Source organism: Schistocerca gregaria, chromosome 4, assembly GCF_023897955.1.
Source record: "Schistocerca gregaria isolate iqSchGreg1 chromosome 4, iqSchGreg1.2, whole genome shotgun sequence".
In the NCBI taxonomy this organism is placed as follows: domain Eukaryota; kingdom Metazoa; phylum Arthropoda; class Insecta; order Orthoptera; family Acrididae; genus Schistocerca; species Schistocerca gregaria.
This window is the reverse complement of record NC_064923.1, coordinates 78,331,576-78,352,498: the sequence shown is the minus strand read 5'-3', so window position 1 is coordinate 78,352,498 and position 20,923 is coordinate 78,331,576. Positions and strand designations below refer to the sequence as shown.

General features: G+C 42.2%; 1 protein-coding gene across 1 annotated transcript in view; it reads left to right on the top strand.

The window, feature by feature from the left end:
• Positions 1-20,923, top strand: part of LOC126268133 (1-phosphatidylinositol 4,5-bisphosphate phosphodiesterase gamma-1) — a 255,096-nt gene that overhangs the window by 188,023 nt on the left and 46,150 nt on the right. Inside the window, exon 20 of the mRNA XM_049973664.1 lies at positions 6,578-6,717. Within this exon, the coding sequence (XP_049829621.1) occupies positions 6,578-6,717 (140 nt within the window). The remainder of the gene's footprint in view (positions 1-6,577; positions 6,718-20,923) is intronic.

The window sequence follows — 20,923 nt, the reverse complement described above, 5'->3', positions numbered from 1 at the left end:
GCTCATTTTTCTCTGCAATTTTGTGAAAAACATTTAGGACAACTTGTTTCTAGCCATTAACAGTGTTCCATGCACGGGTTTTAATATAAAGCAGGAAGCAGTGCCATCCATTTTCGTGGGATGTATGGGCCGTGAGACAATCAGGGCACAAGTAGCCCTTATAGAGACTGTGACTGTACACGATTTTTTAAATAAAAATTACGTAGCTAAAGTATGATTGAGAAATATGTTGAAGGCTGTTAATATATCAGAATGTTTTAGCGTTTGATTTACAGTGACATAGTAGTAAGATATCTAATACACAAGTTGGACCTACTTCCAAGAGTGGAACAGCACCAGTGTGCGAGAGCTACGGCTGCTGGCCAATCATTGTGTTTGTGTTTGTTTACATCTGGTTTACTCTTATGATGAACAGATTGTAGTGACAGTACAAACTTGACAGCTCATGCTCAAGTTTGTTGTTATGTTAGAAGTATTCCTTACATTGTCATAATTATTATAATACAACAGTTTAATGAGTATTTATGATACAACATACAGGGATCTATCAGAGGAATCCCTGATTTCATAGTTAAATATCTTGTTAACTAAAATCAGTAGATGAGTGCAACAGACGGTATGTTTATTGTGAAAGCTGTAAGAATTTTGTGCAGAAATTTTGAAACAGTTAAAAAAACTGCTAACATATGGCCCTGCAGTTGCAATACATAATGCCTGTGAATAGTGCTCCACAGCTCCGAGCTATCAGTTCCAATGTGGAAATGTGAAAGGAGCTTAGTGTACTGAAGGAAAAGGTTGAAATCGTGTATTCCATTGAACAGTGTGTTTCTGATACTGGAATACCACAGGTCAGAACACAGTCCTACAGCAACAAGGTGCAGTTTTCAAACATGATTTAATGTTCCAAAAGGACCTAATGCAAAAGCCATTAGCAAGTGTTTGGCCAATTTCCAATGGACAGGCTGCATGGCTGATAATCTAACAGGGAAAGTGGGCCCCAGGCAAGATGTAGTTACTCATGAAAATATCACCACATTTTCTGGACATATTCAGCAACACCCAAGGAAATCTCTCTGAAGAATTGCAGCAGAGGTTGGTTTGAAGCATTCCAGCACACAAAAACTACTGAGACAGAGCTTACACACATTTCCATTTAAAATCCAAAGCCACGATGCATACCTGTATGAGCTGTGTGACAAGGGGGCTTACTTTTCAGATCAGATTCTCACAGTGATTAATAATGAAGGATTTGATGTCAGCTGCATTGGTTCGCAGATTAAGCACACTTCTACCCAAGTGGAGCAGTGAATAAACAAAAGAGGCAGTTTTGGGGTTCCAAAAGCTCTCTTTGTGTGAAGGGAAACTACTGTATTCTTTCTAAGTTGCTGTTTGAGCTGTGACATGCAGCAGAGGCATTATTGGCCCATTTTTCATGCAAGAAATTATCACTAGTAGATGTTACTTTGCAATTTTGGTACAACTGGTCATCACAAAGCTAATGTTGAGGGTAAATCAGGCACCAAGTGGTTCGTGCAAAATGCTGCCAGACCACATCACACCAAACAGTTGTTTTGCTTGCTTTATGAATATTTTGGGAATAGAATCATTGCAGTGAATTATTGCAAATTTCATTGCATAGGGATGGATTGGCCTCCATATTTGCCTGATCTGACTCCTCCTGACTACAGTTTTTACTCGAATCTAAGCGGCACCTGAGAAATGAGACTCAAAATCATGGGGAAAAAAATTTTCCCTTATCTAAGCTGCATCTGAAATTTGAGACTCGAAATACAAGGGGGAGAGAAGTTTTTGGCCGCACCTCCAAATTGAAACAAAGTCGGTCCATTGTAATATGAGACACAATTTAGGTTGAATGAATGACAATACAGCTTATAGTAGTTTGGTTCAAGTTATAAGCTTAGCAGTTAAGCTTTACCAGGTATCCATTGCTAAGCGTCAGGCACTCTGCCCGTGTTTATACGGGTACCCTTCCTTTTTCACTTGCTTCGTCTGGTTTGAATTGATAGCTTATTTTTCTTTGATCTGATAAATGCCGTTCTCTTTGTTATAGGTGTTTACGTCACTCTAAGCTGAAAATGCATTACTGTACTGTGTCGTGCATTGTTTGTCACATTCTGATAATGAGCGTTTATGACCTTTCGCCGTTCGTGGCATGGCTTGCTTTTTTGCACGCTACCGAAACTTAGAATTCAAAAAATAGAGATGAATCATCTCATTAACGAAACAATGACTAGAGACTGCTATTTTTTGTTACTTACACTGCTTCTTTCTTTGATAATGATCAACAAGAACCAAATAATAGACTGCAAATGATAGAAGACGTTCTGAACGAGAGTCTAGCAAAAAAAAAAATTCCGTTTGTAAATCTTTGCAGACGCCTCTTTAGTACATTACATTCTGCACAGAAATTAGAGTCATCTTAGATTTAAAAATCTAGTCAATTTCCGTGCTTCATTTCTGATTGTATCACTATTAGCCATAAGAATAATACGAATATAAACATGACATGATATGTATATTCTTCCGCATTTGCTGTTGTCTCACTCTAGTTTCGTAGTTTATTAGGCAGACAGGATTTAAATGAGACAGCAGCACACACGAAAGAATACATGGCAAAATGTTTATATTTGTATTATTCTTATGGTGAAGAGAACATTGCATGTGATTCACAATTCATAAAAGTTCCTATTACCAACCATCTCTTCTCACAGGTAGGAAAAAATTCAGAACGAAGAGTTAGCCATATTGACAAACATCCCAAACAGTTTTGCCACTCAGATTTTCTTAGTACATTGAAATGCTGCTACATTCGAAGATGAACAATACGGAATTTGTATTTACTTCATTGAATAATGTATGAAAATGCAGTGGTTGAAACTCGGAGGAGAGAAAAAAAAGCTCATCTTCCACCTGTTTTTTAAATTTATTTACTGACACAAGAGGTTTTGGCGCCAGTATTTATCTTTGTGCCTGCAAAGCATGTCTGTGTAGTGCTACATATATTCAACGGCACGAGTTAGTTGTGGCAGCACCTACCAACATTTTTCAGAACTTCCACCTACTTTGCACTCGATTCTAAGCCGCAGGCAGTTCTTTGGATTACAAAAACCAAAAAAAAAGTGGAGCTTAGATTCGAGTAAATACGGTACGTTTTGTGGGGAACATTGAAAGATACTGTCTACCAGAATCATCCCACCACACTAGACGAGCTTGAATCGGCAATCAGTGTGCCATCTGAATCCATTTCTGTTGAAATACTACAGGATGGGATGACAAATTTCATTGTTTGTTTGCACCATCTCCATGCTGTGTGGTGGGCATTTCAAAAAGATTGTGATCTGCTTTGCAGAGGAGGAGTTCAGTCATGCACGCTGAGGCTGTACAAGCTGCACAGCTTATAGCACCATCTGTTAGCAGCTTTTGGAACTACTTCAAAACTTTTGTATAACTTCTGCATACAATTCTTTCAGCTTTCAGAGTAAACACACCTTTTGTTGCACTCATCTGTTGATCTTAGTTTTCAAGATATTTAACTTTGACTCCCTTGCTCAACACTCTGTAAAATGTGCATAATATTTGCAAAAGTGTAGGCTTGAAGACAAAACTTACATTACACAAGTGGTCACTGAATGAAAAAGTAGTAATAATTAGCTTATCACAATTCTATCATGAAGAAATACAAATGACTTCACATCAGTGTTCATGCTTTTCTGTGCCATTTCTTCACATAAATGTTACAGACAAGTTCTGGTAGAAAGTAAATACTTTCGGATTAAAGGAGACACTCATAAAAAAACCATAAGCATTGAGTTGTTGATAAGTATCCACAAAAATAAAGGAAACTTGCTAGTTTTCAGAGATCCTTTTACGAGCAGGAGTAAAACACACACACACACACACACACACACACACACACACACACACACACACACACACACACCTATACCTATGCCACCACATGGTGCTGGCACTATGTAAGGGCATGTGTGTGTGTGTGTGTTTGTGTGTGTGTGTGTGTGTGTGTGTGAGAGAGAGAGAGAGAGAGAGAGAGAGAGAGAGAGAGAGAGACTGACTGACTGACTGACTGACTGACTGACTTCTGTAGCTTTGTCCAAGCTGCTGGAGATGGCAGTCATGTGTGCGTGAAGTATTCTTGTTGTGTGAATGTATGTTTCCTCTTCTGACAAACACAACACAAGTTAATGTGTAAGTATCTTTTTGTTGTGCCTGTATGCTGCTTAATGTGGCATGGGGTTATGGTGAGTAGCAGTCTACCTTTTTGTTACATTGTTGATATTTCAACCTTAAGATTACATTGTTTGACTACACTGATAAACAAACACTGAGGGCCAGTTTGTGTTTCAGTAAAAAGGTAATCTTTCTACTGTGGGTTGAACCATCAGAATTCATCTGGTTTTCATTTTGATGGCCTTAACACCCTCTCAACCATTTTACTCTCACTAAATTTATCCTACCACAAATGTCAGAGAGACTTTGACTCTGACAACACTAATGATGAGATAGAAAGCCCCAGCTAGCTTGCTCTCTTCAATAACAAATAAGCAATGTTGGCAGAAAGGGGCGGAGACTGCTTGCTTGACAGTGCCTGCTAGCAAGCTCTGTAAGTGATCACAGGCACCTGTACCCACATTAGTGTACGTGTCCAATTCTGGTGTGTAACATCTTTATATTCAGAGCAGTACATGAAATTTTTGCAGGCATAGATACAATTGAAGAAGTCATTGGTACGTGTTATTCTCACATTTATGAAAGGGAAATAGTAACTGCAGGATCAAAATAAGAAAGCAGAGATTAGATAGAGACTTTACACACAGTGTAGGACGACTGTGTACTATTGAGACAAGGATAGGTTGATGGGGAATAACGAACACTTGCTTACAGAACCAAGTCATATTAGTCTGTGATGTGGTTTCCCTGATTGACTTGCTTCTGTACTGATTATATTTACTTGTTTGTTTGTTGTGTGGAATGAGAAATTGTCTGTCAATGCCTAGAAGATTACTGTTGTTTACTGAACATTTCTACATAGCAGTAAAAAATTATTTTCTTCAAAATACATTCCTTTCTCTGACCACAAGAGTAAGCAGGGAAGGGGTCATGATGAAGAAATCTACCACAGCCAGGGAAGAGAGAGCTTACATGTGGCCAGTATGACAATATGTGTGATAGCCTGTATTAATTTATGGATGTGACTGTAGGTAACCAAGTAACATGCAGAAGCAGGGCAATAGGTTTTAAATGTTCATTTTAATTAAGTCTGTATTTTTTCTCTTATTGTCATGCATGAAGGAATACAGTGTTTTTTCAAAATTTCCTTATAACATTATACGTACTTTTTTGCTTACTGAACAGGAAAAATGGTAGATAAAAAACACACTTAATTTCATTTATCATAAATGATGTATTATGAAAACCTGCAGCTGTGGGTCAGCAATGATTTAAATAACAAAAGTTATTGTACCTATAAACAAATACACCACACCTCACTAGCATATAAAAATTTCAAGAATTAAATAAAACGCTCAGGATTATGTGCCAAGTTGGGTTAACAGGGACATAGAATATGTGTGAAGAAGGCCAGCATGTTTGGTCACAAGTTAGTTTGATTCATTGTGGAGTGTCAAGAAAATGCTGAAAAACCTGAACTGGCAAGTCCTTTCGAGATTGTTGTCAACTATTTCATAAAAGCCTACTCATAAATTTTCAACAACCTATATTAGGCAAGTAATCTAGGAACGTACTACAGCCCCATGTATATTGCATTTATAGTCACCAGTAAGTTAAGACTAAAATCATTACAGTGTGTACAGAGGCATTTAAGCACTCCTTCATCCTGCACTCCATACAAAAATGTAGACGGCTGAATATGTGGTGTATTGTCCCATCACTGTAGTTAGCAGAGTTGTAGATATAGATGTACATCAACTTTATCATACCTCAGTTCTAGTTTCAGCAACACCCCCTCATTCTATAGAGCTGCCGGGTTATTCAACAAGTTAGTTAAATCATCCAGAAAGCTCTGACCATGCATGAGGCATTTATCAACATGATGTTCATTTGCTTTCAAAAGCAGGAACAGAGGAAAGTTGAAAGGTACCAGGCCTTGGCCCTACATAGGAAAACCAAATTGTGGTTCGAAGGTTGCCTCAGATCCACTTCTTCCTAAGTGTTAAGCACACTTTCTAGACATTTCCCACAGTCATATGATGTTCGCCATAAACAACTAGCTGGGGTGTCAAAAGGTGTAGATTTGCCTGTTTTTTAAAATCAAATAAATGTTCTTCGTACTTGTAATAACTGCATTATTTGCTATACTTTATTATACTTTGTATGAAAATGTAGGTGTAAAAGATACAAACTGTACTAGGCAAACCCTTACCTGTCACTGAAAATGAAGAAACTATGGCCACTGTAAAAGTTATGCAGGCCATGGATATACGCATTCTCTACTTTCTGAATTACCTACTTAAGTTTAATTTTGAACAGCAAAGAACTGTAAATATTGCTATGTCTGAGAAGGGATTGTTTCTTTCAGCTGACAATGGTTTTAACCCAGTTTGGAATGAAACTTTTGACTTTGAGGTTTCCAATCCTCATTTTGCCCTGCTGAGGTTTGTTGTCCAGGATGAGGACATGTTTGGAGACTCAAATTTCATTGGACAAGCAACCTACCCAGTAAGTATGATTTTCAGTTTGATATTGTGATCAAAAGGGCTAGAATCTTATTCTCTTTATGTTCTTCTGTTTGCCATTTGAAAGAGATGAGAAACAAACTCCGGCTGTAGAACTTTTGTATGTTAAGCATTTAAAGGAGGGGCAAGTCACTCAGGTCCTACACTGAGAGGGACATGCTTGGTGTGAGGGTAAGAGCAGACAAAAATGGAGGGGAAGCCATCAGAATGTAGGAGGTCAGAGAGCACTTTGACTTTCTACTGACAACACACACACACACACACACACACACACACACACACATATGCACACGTTTTATTTTCATCAAGTACCTGTGCTTCATTAGCAGTGTTCCATTGGATGTATGATTTCTTATATATTCTGCGTTGTTCATTCGTTATCTTCCTTAGTTTCTCATTAGTCAATTAATCATGACCAATTACCTTAAGTGGTCATTTGGTGATTCTCCCATTGTCCATTCTATAAATATGCCCACAGACATTCAGTTTTCTCTTATGTCTGATATCTACACCTACACCTACACCTACACCTACATAGATACTCCGCAAACCACCATAAGGTGTGTGGCAGAGGGAACCCTGCACCTCTCCTGTTCAGTTTGCAAGTAGAGTAAGGGAAAAAGCCTCCATATGAGCCATAATTTCTCATATCTTCTCTGTGGTCCTTATGTGCAACATATGTTAGTGGGAACAGAATTGTTTGGCAGGCAGCTTCAAATGCCAGGTCTCTAAATTTTCTCAGTAGTGTTCCTCTGGGGATTCCCATTTGAGTTCCTCGAGCATCTCCATAACACTTAAGTTTTGTTCAGAACTGCTGGTAAGAAATCTAGCAGTCCTCCTCTGAATTGCTTTGATGTCTTCCTTCAATCCAACCTGGTACGGATCCCAAACACTTGAGCAGTACTCAAGAATAGGTCGCACCAGTGTCCTATACCAGTCTCCTTTACAGGTAAACCACACTTTCCTAAAATTTTCCCAATAAACTGAAATCGACCATTTTCATTCCTCACCACAGTTTTCACATGCTCATTCCTCCTCATATTCCTTTGCAGTGTTACATCCAGATATTTAAATGACTTGACTGTGTCAAGCTGGACATTAGTAATACTGTATCTGAACCTTTTAGATTTGTTCTTCTAACTCATCCACATTAACTCACATTTTTCCCTCATTTAGGGCTAGCTACTATTCATCACATCAACTGGAAATATTGTCTAAGTTGTCTTGTATCTTCCTACAGTCACTCAACTTCAACACCATACTGTACACCACAGCATCCCCAGCAAACAATCACAGGCTGCTGCCAACCGTCTGCCGAATCATTTATGTACATAGAGAACAACAGCGATACAATCACACTTCCTTAGAGCACTCGTACCTGTACCTGTTCGTCAAACCTATCAGCCATTAAGCTCCAGTGCCATGGAACAGTGGTTGTGTTTCACCAACACTATTGTCCACAGTATTTACAAACAGGACTTTGGTGTGAATGTGGTTTGGTTTAGTGGAAAAGCCCATTTTCATGAGAATCCGCATATCATGATAAAGAAGTCTGTTCACCCTCAGTGAACATATCTGTAGGGTGCTGATGTCTGTGGCCTACTGATCCAAATTCAATTTATTGTGTTGTGCCACAAATATTCCTAAAGATTCCCATTTCTACATTTAAATTTTTTCAACTTTAGATTGACCTCCAGTATGTATGCTAACTGATGCATATTTAAAGTATTTGAAAGATGATAAGATAACATACCTTCAGATTTCAAAGAGAGAGAGAGAGAGAGAGAGAGGTTTTGACAGTGTAGACCAGACCACTCTCTTCAAAATTTTGAAGGTGACAGGGCTAAAATACAGTGAGTGGAATGCTCTTAACAATTTGTGATAAAGGTAGTAGTTGAATTTTGCTATTTGGATGCAAAATAACTTATAAGGGCTGAAATAGATGGAATACATATGAAATGTGCTTTATTCATCTCATTACATGCATTTTTCAAGTCATGACCTCAGGTTTTTCTATATATGGCTGATTAATAGTTGCTTTTGCAGCACCTGAAGGTGATGGCTGCGTCATCAAAATGATGTGCATAAAATAGAAACAATTACTTGGCAGCACATCAGGAGCACACTATTAATTTTCATATCAATTGATTTGATGTGTAAGAGACAAGTCTAGTATTACAAAAAGAACACTTTACAGTAAATATAAAAGTTTAAATTTACATTGCACAAATACTTGCTATATCAACAAAAATAATCAATTTCTAAGAATATAATGTAATTGGATGGATAAAAAAATCTACTCACCAACTGGTGGCAGGACTTCTAGCAGAAGGGTTGAATGGGAAGGAAGAGAGATGAAGAAAAAGAACTGGTGAGGTTTAGGAAATGGGGAGGGGTTCGAAAAGTTGTCCAGAACCATGGGGCAGGGGAGACTTAAAGAGACATGATACAAATACTGATTATTGTGGACTGCATTGGATGAGATCTCATCCTGTCCATTAAATCTTCCCTGACCCAAGCTTCCGGATGACTTTTTGAAACACTTCCCATTTTCTAAACTTCACCATTCCTTTTTCTTCGTCATTCTTCCTTCCCCTTCAGCCCTTCTGCAGGAGCAGGAGCCACTGGCTCCGAAAGCTTGCAAATTCCCTTAATCATAATATGTGTGTCTTCTTGTGCCACCTCTTGATGAGTAGATTTTCATCCATCCAGTTACAAATACTTATTATAGTTTTCAGTACACAAAAAAGTAAAATATTTAGTTCCCTTGTTCAAACTGTGAAACTGTTCTCAATGAATTCTTAAGTAGAATAGTAAAACACTTTTCCACCAGAAGGATGGAGACCAAGCTTTTCGGTGAACCAAGCTGTATGTTAAATATATTACTGCCTTTTACATTGTTGTAAATTTGTAGCCCCATATACTGTGGTGTTTGATTGTAGAGTTTTAAGCAGTTTGTCAGAAGTTTAAAGTCATGTCTGAGGAGAGTGCTGTAGTTGTTATGGAAATGGAAGTGTTGTGTACGTTCTTTTGTAACATTGGGAGCCTTGAGACATTTGCTGAATTTCCCCAGATCATATGCTGTAACAAATAACAGACACAAAACAGCAATGGTAGACTATCCCTTCAGTCAACTGTCAGTTGCAACAGTATTTGATTAAACTGAATGGAGAGTATGGATATGATAGACATTACTGCAAAGGACATTGGTTAAGTCAAGAGGCATGTTTGGTAGGATTTTTGATGTAATATCCATTATTGTTGAATTTCTGAAGGAAAACAGAAAGCAAGAATGAAAATTAGAATATTGGGAATAGTCTACAGACCTCACCTTTTAAGTGGACAATACTGCACGCTGTCCACAGTAAGACATTGCAAGGTGAAACAAACTAATTTCTGATTTGATGGGGATACAGTTAAAAAGAAAATTGCAATGTAAGAGGAACAACTTCTGACAAAAAATACTGTCCATATCACAAAAATGTGAATTTTGAAGAATTCATTGTGTTAGTGAAAGAATTAAAATAATAGCTTTTGAAATGTTTTGAGGATCGGTCTTACATCCGTTATTGAGCTGTTTTCGAGACTGTTAGCCATTTCAGTTGAAAGTGTCTCTTTGCGTGTGCAGATGGAACTAATCAATCTGCAGCATAACTCCCATTTAAAAGATAAATTGTTTTATGTTATAACTACCCAGGAGCTCTATGTTGTTGCCCTCGGCAGGAATTCCCCATGTCTCCATAAAGAGGCTGAAAGTGTGGTGCAACATTTTTATTAAAAAAAATTCAATTATGGAACTAGTTAAGTCATGATTATGGGGCAGACTGAGTGATGAAAATCTGTGAATTTGTCTGTGCCTGTCTTTATTCCAACACTTTGTATCAAATAGAAATGTTATTGCATCTTCATTATGCCAAAAATACTTAATTAATACTAAAAATTTGTTTCCATTATGATTTATGTTTAGAAACATGACATACAAAATCAAGCCATGTGCTAGCTGCTCAATGTTTGTTGTATAACTGCATCTGTTTAAGGAGTAGGGCGTTCTGGCTATCAGTTCACAGTATATTTATTCCCTCATATAATTTGTTGCAAATAATCCACTGCAATTCAGAAGAAACAATGATCTACATAATAACAATACCAGGAGAAAAAACGACATTTGCTACTTCACATTAAGATTGTCTTCAGCACATAAAGTGATATGCAATACTGCTTCTAAATTTTTTTTATAACTTACCCAGTGATAAAAGTGCCTGTCAGACAGCAAAATCAAATTTGAAAATAAACTGAAAAATTTTATCTCTGATAGCTTCTTCAATTCCATATAAGAATTTCCATTGTTGTAATATGTAAAAGGCAAACCAAGGAAAGAGAAACATACATTTCTACCATTTGTAGACTTAGAGAAAGTTTTTGACAATGTTGACTGAAATATTCTCTTTCAAATTCTGAAGTTGGCAAGGGTGAAATACAGGGAGCAAAAGGCTATTTACAATTTGTACAGAAACCAGATGGCAGTTATAAGAGTCGAGGGGTGTGAAAGGGAAGCAATGGTTGGGAAATGAGTGAGACAGGGTTGTAGCCTATCCCTGATGGCATTCAATCTGTATATTGAGTAAGCAGTAAAGGAAACAAAAAATTGGGGTAGCAATTAAAATCTATGGAGAAGAAATAAAAACTTTGAGGTTTACCAATAACATTGTAATTCTGTCAAAGACAGCAAAGGATGTGGAAGAGCAATTGAACAGAATGAACAGTTTCTTGAATGGAGGTTATAAGATGAACATAAACAAAAGCAAAATGAGAATAATGGAATGTAGTCGAATTAAATCAGGTAATGCTGAGGGAAGTAGATTAGGAAATGAGACACTTAAAATAGTAAAGGAGTTTTGCTATTTGGGGAGCAACATAACTGATAATGGTCGAAGTAGAGAGGATATAAAATGGCAAGGAAAGCATTTCTGAAAAAGAGGACTTTGCTAACATCGAGTATAGATTTAAGTGTAAGGAAGTCTTTTCTAAAAGTATTTGTATGGAGTGTAGCTATGTATGGATTAACAGCCTTGCCACGGCGGTAACACCGGTTCCCATCAGATCACCAAAGTTAAGCACTGTCGGGCCGAGCTAGCACTTGGATGGGTCGCTATCCGGTTTGCCGAGTGCTGTTGTCAAGCGGGGTGCACTCAGCACTTGTGAGGCAAACTGAGGAGCTACTTGATTCAAAAGTAGCGGCTCCGGTCCTGGAAACTGACAAACAGCCAGGAGAGTGGTGTGCTAACCACATGCCCCTCCATATCTGCATCCAGTGATGCCTGTGGGCTGTGATAACACAGCGGCCGGTCAGTACAGTCAGGCCTTCATGGCCTGTTCGGGAGGAGTTTAGTTTTTACTTTAGTAGCTATGTATGGATGTGAAACCTGGACGATAAATAGTTTAGACAAGAAGAGAATAGAAGCTTTCGAAATGTGGTGCTAAAGAAGAATGCTAAAGATCAGATGGGTAGATCACGTAACTATTGAGGGGGTATTGAATAGAATTGGGGAGAAGAGGAATTTGTGGCACAAGTTGACTAGAAGAAGGGATCGGTTGGTAGAACAATAACAACAACAACATATAAAAGGTGACAGGTAGGAATTACTAACTTACATCTGTATGTTTCATAATAATAATGATAAACAAAACCAACTTACAAATAATCAGCATGTAACCGTATTTGCAAATTAATTTTGTGATATGAATGTAAAATGACTCATTCCACATCATTATGATTTATTGTATAAATGATCCATGTAACAGGAAACTAACTATGTAAATAATAATGTGGCATATTCACAGTTTTCCTCTCTTCCACATCTTCCTGCTCATATCGTGAGATGCGATAGTGGAAAAGGGGGAGGGAGTGATTGACACTTTCTGGGATTCTTTCAGGCACCTCTTTTCCAATTAAAACTGATGTATCATCAGAAAATAAAACTAAATGAACATGACTAAATAAAACTAAATGAATATCACTAGCAAGTGATAGGTTGTGTACTTAGAAGAGGAACAGATAGGGACCCAATACGGAACATTGTGGGCCTCCTTGGAAATAGTTTTCCATGTTGGGGAGTAATTACGTGAATTTGAAGTTAGAATTACTCTTCGTTTCCTACCTGTTAAGTAAAAGTTAATGCATTGTAAAGCAGTGTCCCTGATTCCGTAGAAGTATGAGTGGTTCAGTGAATTAAACGCTTTTGTCGCACCACAGGATATTACTGTGATCTTTCTACCCTTATGTAATCAGCATATTTTTGTAGTAAACTTATTGATTGTGTTTATAGAGTTCCTTCCTTGTTTAAATCTAAACTGATTTTTAAAGATTGTCATTTATGCCCCATCACCCACCATGCACTGCTGCTTGCAGTCTGGCTTCAGCAGTCAGAGGCTGTGGTCGTATGTGTGAGTTGTATTTGCTCGAGTATGTGTGCATATGCTGTCTATTTTTTATGAAGACCTTGTTGTCCAAAAGCTCGCTTTCTGACAGTCTTTTTTCCTTTTTCTAATATTATTACATTACATTCTGGATTTTCCAGTGTTTGATTTTGCCTCATGTCTCTTCTTCTAACTGGTAATTTAGTGCTGTTTTCCTTTGTTAATATTTTCTAATGCATTACTATACTTGGTGACAGGTCCTTCTTTCTCTCCTATTGTGTGTTTCTCTTGTTGCGTTGCAAACCATGTGTTTGGGTGTGTTTTTGTGAATTGTTTTGGATGTAATTTTAGATTATTTATGTATTTTTACATTTTTTATCCATCACCATATTTCCTTGCTCCTTCCATCTGCATCAGTACAGAAAAGTTTCTTTATCCCTAGCAAGGATCCAGTCCCACATACTGTTCCTGTGTTGTTTCTTGATGCATGGAATCCCTCCAGATGGCCTTACCATCAAATCACCTATCTCAGACTGCCACCCTTGCTTCCACAGTGACCTCCATCTGTTCAGATTCTGCCAATCCTTAATCCTCACCAACATAGTCCTCCAAAATCATATTAATCAGGCCTCAACCTCCTTGTAATACTTTCTCTCCATCTGCAAAATTCTCGTGCTATGCAATCCCAAATTCCTATACCACACCCCTCTGTGGATTCAGGGGTTAGAATAGGACGATGGTATTTCTACCTGTCATAAGAGGTGGCGAAAAGGAGCCTCACACATTTTGGTCCTATAAGTTCAGGTCGCATTTTATGGTTTAACCTGCCACTTTCCAAATTCTACAGAAGTGCGGGACATATGGGGAAGCGCACCTTATGTGGTGCACAGGTTACCCATAGTGCCCTTAGATTCGAATTCCTGAACCTCTGCTTGTCACGGGTTTGCATCTCCACCTGCAATTCCACTAAAGTGGTTGGAACTTAAATAGTGGCAACTATTTATTCACAACCGATACAAAAGAATTACATGTTTGCAACTGTTACTGTCCTTCAAAGTAGCCACCAGCGTTGTGTAGAACCCGTTACCAGCAATATGGAAGGAATAGTTAGCAGAGCCTGTTCTATTGATGGTGCGAATGGAGCAGTCTTCTGCCTATCAAATCAAAGTCACTAGGACTTAAGTCCGGGGAGTATGGTGGATGGTACAGTACTTCCCAGTCCCATTGACCAAACAGAGCAGCCACAACTTGCTCTGTATGCGCCCGTGCATAATGGTGCAAAATGATGGGTGGGCTGCGCATAAATTGTCACCGCTTCTTTCACGAAGCTGGTCACAAGTGATGCTTCAAAAACAAACAGTAATACTGTGCATTGACGGTCTGCCATGGAGGAACATAATTCATTAGGATAACACCATCACAGTCGTACATGAGAATCGCCATAACTTTCACAATACTAGGGCTTTCGACTTTTGCAGCAATCCATAATGACGCCATTCACTGGATTGGCATTTCAGTTTTGGTTCGTACAATGTGGTTCATGTCTCATTCAGTGTTATAGCATATGAAAGCCTCTCCTTCGTTCGCACTCATAGCGCTCCAAGCGTGTCTGAGCAGCACCGTAACACACCCATTTCTGCATTTCCGTCAAGTCATACAGAAGCCATCATGATGTAATTTTTCGCATTCCCGGGCGTTCCTTCAGGATGCGCTAATCCGGTTTTGTGGGTGAGCTCACAAATCGTATGGCGTCGATCACTGTCCACTAATGAAACAACAGCATGTGCGTCTTCTTCAGAGATGCTCCCCTGCTGGTTTGGGGGTTAGAACAGGCCCGCGGTATTCCTGCCTGTCGTAAGAAGGGACTAAAAGGAGTCTCAAAAGATTTGGCCTTATGTGATGGTCCCCTGTTGGGTTTGACCTCCATATCTCAAAATTCTTCCGAAGAGCGAGCCGGCTGGGGAAGGGTCCTTACATGGTGCATTTTGTCCATTGTGCTCTAGCTTGCATTGTCGTCCCACTCGTTCTCCATCTCTTGGGCGAGGATGTGTTCATGGATGCAATTTTCACTATGCACTGTGTAGTGTTGCTTTTTGTGGAGACAACGACCATGGACTGTGTGTCACCTAAAATCCAGCACAGTAGCCAATCCATTGTGGTGGGGCTGCCATGTACCCTGTTGGTTGTAGCCCCCTGACAACACAGGGATCGCTCTTCTGATGCATGTGCCCGTTAACTCCCCACGTATACCAAGGAGTAGATGTTCATCTCCCTGGGGCATTGGGATTCCCGGCAATGGCCATCCTGCCAAGTGGCCCTTGCTGAGGCTGGGTGGCGCCCGTGGGGAGGGCCCTTGGTCGGAGTAGGTGGCATCAGGGCGGATGACCCGCAATGAAGCATGGTACATCATCTCTCGCTGGTGGCCAGCTGCGAGCAGTCTCTAAGCGTTCTCGGGCTCAATTTAATGCTCAGAAGTACAATCCAAAAGCATTCCCCTCCCTGGCCACACCGTGGGAGGTAAGTCTCAGGATGGCAGTCACAGTTGTTTGCCACGATTCTTAATTTGTACGAGAGCTGATGGGGAATCTTTTCTATCCACATAGCCTCAGGTATTCGTCGAGCATTTAGAGGACAAGTTTGGGGAGCTGGAGGGCTTGTCCAAAATGCGCTCTGGGTCAGTCTTGATAAAAACGGCATCCTCTGCCCAGTCACGCAGGTTACTTGCTTGTGACAAGTTGGGGGATGTTAACGTTACCATCACACCACATGAGAGTCTAAATATGGTCCAGGGTATTATTTTCCTTAGGGACCTTCTTTTACAGTCTGATGACGAGCTGCGTGCCAATTTAGAGCGCCGAGGTGTACATTTCATCCGACGTGTTCATCGGGGTCCGAGGGACAATCAGATAGCTACCGGTGACTTTATCTTGGCCTTCGAAGGTGATACATTACCAGAGAAGGTCAAGGTGATGGTCTACCGATGTGACGTCGAACCCTATATCCCTCCACCGATGCGGTGCTTTAAGTGCTGGAAGTTCGGCCTCATGTCTTCCCGCTGCACTTCCAGCCTCACATGTCGAGATTGCGGACGCCCATCTCATACCGATACTCCATGCGCCCCGCCTCCCATCTGTGTCAACTGCAGAGAGCACCATTCACCTTGCTCGCCAGACTGCAGGATCTTACAGAAAGAACGCAAAATCATGGAATATAAGACCCTTGACCGGCTGACCTATACTGAGGCCAAGTGGAAATATGAACGACTACATCCAGTACCAATGACTTCCTCCTATGCTGCTGCAACGACAACCGTGTTAGCCCCATCAGTTCAGCATACTCCAGTCACATCACAGAGCCGTACAACTCCACATGCCCCCTTGCCCGTGGGGGGCACTATCCCCCCTGTTGCTCCCACGCCACCTACCTCGGGAGCACACCCCCTCACACATCGGGGACATCCATCCCCACTTCGCAGCCGGAGAAGTGTCCAACTTCTTTGGCTTCTCAAGCTTGCAAGGGGTCCCTTGGGTCCCTCCCTTCCCAGGTTTCTACCAGTGGGAAGGCTGACAACCGACAGTGGCGTAAGTGCCAACAATTAGCTGGTCGTAGGGCTTCGCGATCCTCCTCAGTGCTGGAGATTGAATAGGTGAAGCCCTCCCAGCCAGTGAAACCCAAGGAGCAGTGTGAGAAATCTAAGAAGAAGAGCTCTAAGCCCAAGGAACTCGCGGTGGCACCCACCCCACTGCAACCTTCCCGCTGTGCATCTGAGGACGAGGTGGAGATTCTGGCGTCCGCTGAGGACCTCGATCTTGCCGGTCCTTCAGACACCATGGATAGCACTAGCAGAGGTGCTTAATCGGAGGCAGCAGGTGACCCAGCAGCGTAATCTGCCTTCCCAGTCCCATCACGCCTTTCTCAGACAGGACCATCCTCCAGTGGAACTGCAGCGGTTTCTTCCGCCATCTATCTGAGTTCCGCCAACTTATCAGCCTTCACCCTTTCTTCTGCATTTCTCTTCAGGAAACTTGGTTTCCAGCAATGCGAACCCCCACCCTCCGTGGCTATCGGGGTTATTATAAGAACCGGGCTGCTTATGAAAGGGTGCCTGGTGGCGTCTGTATCTATGTCCTTAACTCTCTTCACAGCGAGTCTGTCCCTCTACAAACACCTTTAGAGGCTGTTGGTGTTCAGGTGTGGACGCCACAGGCTGTTTCCGTCTGCAGTATTTACCTTCCACCAGATGGTGATGTCGCGCAGCATGTCCTGGCTGCGCTGATAGCCCAATTGCTGCCACCTTTCTTGTTACTGGGCGACTTCAACACCCATAACCCTCTGTGGGGTGGGTCAGTGGCAACAGGTCGAGGCGCCAACATTGAGCATTTATTGGCACAGCTCGATCTCTCGATTTTAAATGATGGTACCTTCACACACTTCAGTGTGGCGCATGGCACATACTCCGCCATTGACCTTTCGATCTGCAGCCCTAGCCTCTCACCATCTGTCCAATGGAGTGTGCATGACGACCTGTGTGGTAGTGACCACTTTCTGATCTTTCTGTCACTGCCAAGGCGTCACTCTTCCGGGCGCCCCAGCAGATGGGCAATGAATAAGGCTGACTGAGACTTGTTCTCCTCCACTGCCGCTATTGAGCCTCTCTCTAATGATGACATTGATGCGGTGGTTCACTCAGTCACCACCAGCATCATTACTGCCACAGAATCTGCCATTCCCCGTTCTTCTGGGTCCCCTCGGCGGAGGTCTGTGCCTTGGTGGTCGCCTGAGATCGCTGAAGCGATTAAAGATCGCTGGCGGGCGCTCCAGCGTCACAAGCAACATCCCTCCATAGAATACCTTATCGCCTTCAAACGGCTGCGTGCACGGGCCTGCCACCTTATCCGCCAATGCAAGCAGGAATGCTGGGAGCGGTATGTTTCCACAATTGACCTCCATGTCTCTCCATTGCAGGTCTTGGCCAAGATCCGACGCCTCTATGGCTATCGAACCCCTGTCAGCATCCCAGTGCTCTCATTGAATGGAGCAGTCTGTACTGACTCCGACGCCATTGCAAATTGCTTGGCAGAGCATTTTGCTCTGAGTTCCGCTTCTGCGAATTACCCCCTGGCCTTCTGCTCCATTAAAGAGGGGATGGAACGTTGGAGCCTTTCGTTTCGCACCCACGATCCAGAATCGTACAATGTTCCATTCAGTGAGTGGGAATTTCGCAGTGCCCTAGCCGCTTGCCCTGATACTGCTCCTGGGCCAGATCACATCCACTGTCAGATGCTGAAACGCCTTTCGGTGGACTTCCATCGACGGCTCCTCGTTCTTTACAACTGTCTCTGGGTCGAGGGTAAGTTTCCGTCGCAATCGCGGGAAAGTATTGTTATCCCCATTCTGTAACCTAACAAGCACCCTTTGGAGGTGGACAGCTACTGTCCCATTAGCCTCATCAACGTTCTTTGCAAGTTGCTTGAACGGATGGTGAGCTGATGCTTGAATTGGGTACTGGAGTCTCGGGGCCCTCTGGCTCCGCCTCAGGGTGGGTTCTGTAAAGGCCGCTCCACGGCCGACAATCTGGTGAGGCTGCAGTCGGCCATCCGTACTGACTTTGCCCGCCGTCAGCACCTTGTTGCTGTCTTTTTCGACATGTGGAAGGCGTACAATATGAGATGGCGTCATCACATTCTTTCTACGCTTCATGGATGGGGTCTTTGGGGCCCTTTGCCGATCTTTATGCGAAATTTTCTGCCGTATCGTACCTTCCGCATGCAAGCCGCGGCCTCCCATAGTTCCTCCCAAGTCCAGGAGAACGTGGTACCACAGGGATCTGTCCTCAGTGTCTGCCTGTTTTTAATTGCAATAAACGGGCTCGCTGCAGCGGTGGGAAATTCTGTCTCCGCTTCCCTGTATGCTGACAACTTCTGCCTTTACTACAGCTCTACTGGCATTGCAGCTGCTGAACGTCAGCTACAGGGCACTATCCACAAGGCATAGTCTTGGGCTGTAGCGCATGGTTTTCAGATTTCGGCTGCCAAGACCCGCATTATGCATTCCGGCCAGCACCGAACAGTCCATCCTGAGCCGCGGCTTTATATGCCGCTGCTTTCTTTCCCTCCTCGCAACGTATTAGGACTCTGGCATTGTTTACACTGATGGCTCGATGGTTGCTGGGTGTGTCCATTATGCGCTAACTCTAGGGGACCATTCCAAACAATGTTCATTGCCGGCTGGGTGCAGCGTTTACACTGCTGAGCTGGTCGCCATCTTTCGTACCCTAGAGTTTATCCGCTCCTGCTCAGGTGAGTCCTTTGTGATCTGTAGCGATTCCCTGAGCAGTTTATGAGCTCTCGACCAGTGTTTCCCTCATTCTCGTCTGGTGATGGCTATCCAGGAGTCCCTGCATAGTCTTGCCTGTTGCAGCTGCTCTATGATCTTTGTGTGGACCTCTGGTCATGTCGGTATCCCGGGCAATGAACATGTTGACCGCCTGGCGAAAGAGGCCACGAGTAAACCATCTCTGGATGTTGGCCTCTCAGACTGATATGAGGGCAGTCTTACATTGCGCTATGGGACGATGAATGGCGCGAACTGACCACGCATAATAAACTCCGTGTTGTCAAGGAGACGACAGCTGTGTGGCAGTCATCCCTGCGAGCCACTTGCAGGGACGCGGTAGTCCTTTGCCGGCTCCACATTGGCCAGTCACGGCTGACACACAGTTATTTACTGCTTTGACGATGGCCCACATTTTGTTGGCCTGCCCCCTTTTAGCTGTGGTCAGGCAGACATTTGTGCTGCCTGATACGCTCCCTGCCCTTTTAACTGAGGACCCTGCTATGGCTGGCTTAGTTTTATGTTTTATTCAGGCAGGGCGTTTTTATCGTTTAATCTGAGTGTTTGTTATGTTTTTTTGTGTTGATTCTGGCCTTTGGCTTACGATTTTAGACTGAGTTTTTAATGTGTGTTGGTGGTTGGCTTTTCCCTTTTTTTTCTCTATGGTCGGCCAACCACCGCATGTGATTTTTTTCTTGTCCTGTGTCGTCTGTTGTCTCTGTTATCCATTTTTTCCTCTGTGTTGTAGTTTTTAAGTTTTGGAACAAGGGACTGATGACTGTTGCAGTCTGGTCCCTTTAATCCCACAAACCAAACCAATCTTCAGAGATGCTAGGATGACCTGCCCAATGCATGTCTCCCACAGTTTGCTGAACTTCATTCAAGGCTGTTACCCAACGTGCCACAGTTCTGTATGGCAATGCTGATTCCCCGCATGCCTCTTGAAGACTGTGATGACACTGTCGTGCTGTATGACCTCTGGCACATTCAGTCTTGATCCAACTCCATTGTTCCTGTTTTGAAAACACATCGTTACATTAGACCACTCCCTCACAGAGGGATGTGTTTCCTCGTTTGTGCGCACGTGGGCCGGGCGAGTCCATTTGATCGGAGGTAAGGCAAGTATGTCAAGAATGTGTTCTATTAGCAACAATAGTAGATTCCATTGCATAGTGACTCCTTAGCAGTGTTGCCACTACTTACGTTCCAACATACATGTTTAGGTGAGGACACTTTCCGGGGTACGTCATCTTCTTCCATTATTTCTTGTCCTCTTTCACTCCCTTGACATTAATGAATTTCTCTGCACCCAATATCCAGCATGGTAGCCAGTCTCTTGTAGTGGGGCCATCATGTACCCATTTGGTGGTAGCCCCCTGACAACACAGGGACGACACCACTGATGAATGAGCTGTAAACTCCCCACATGTGCCAAGGAG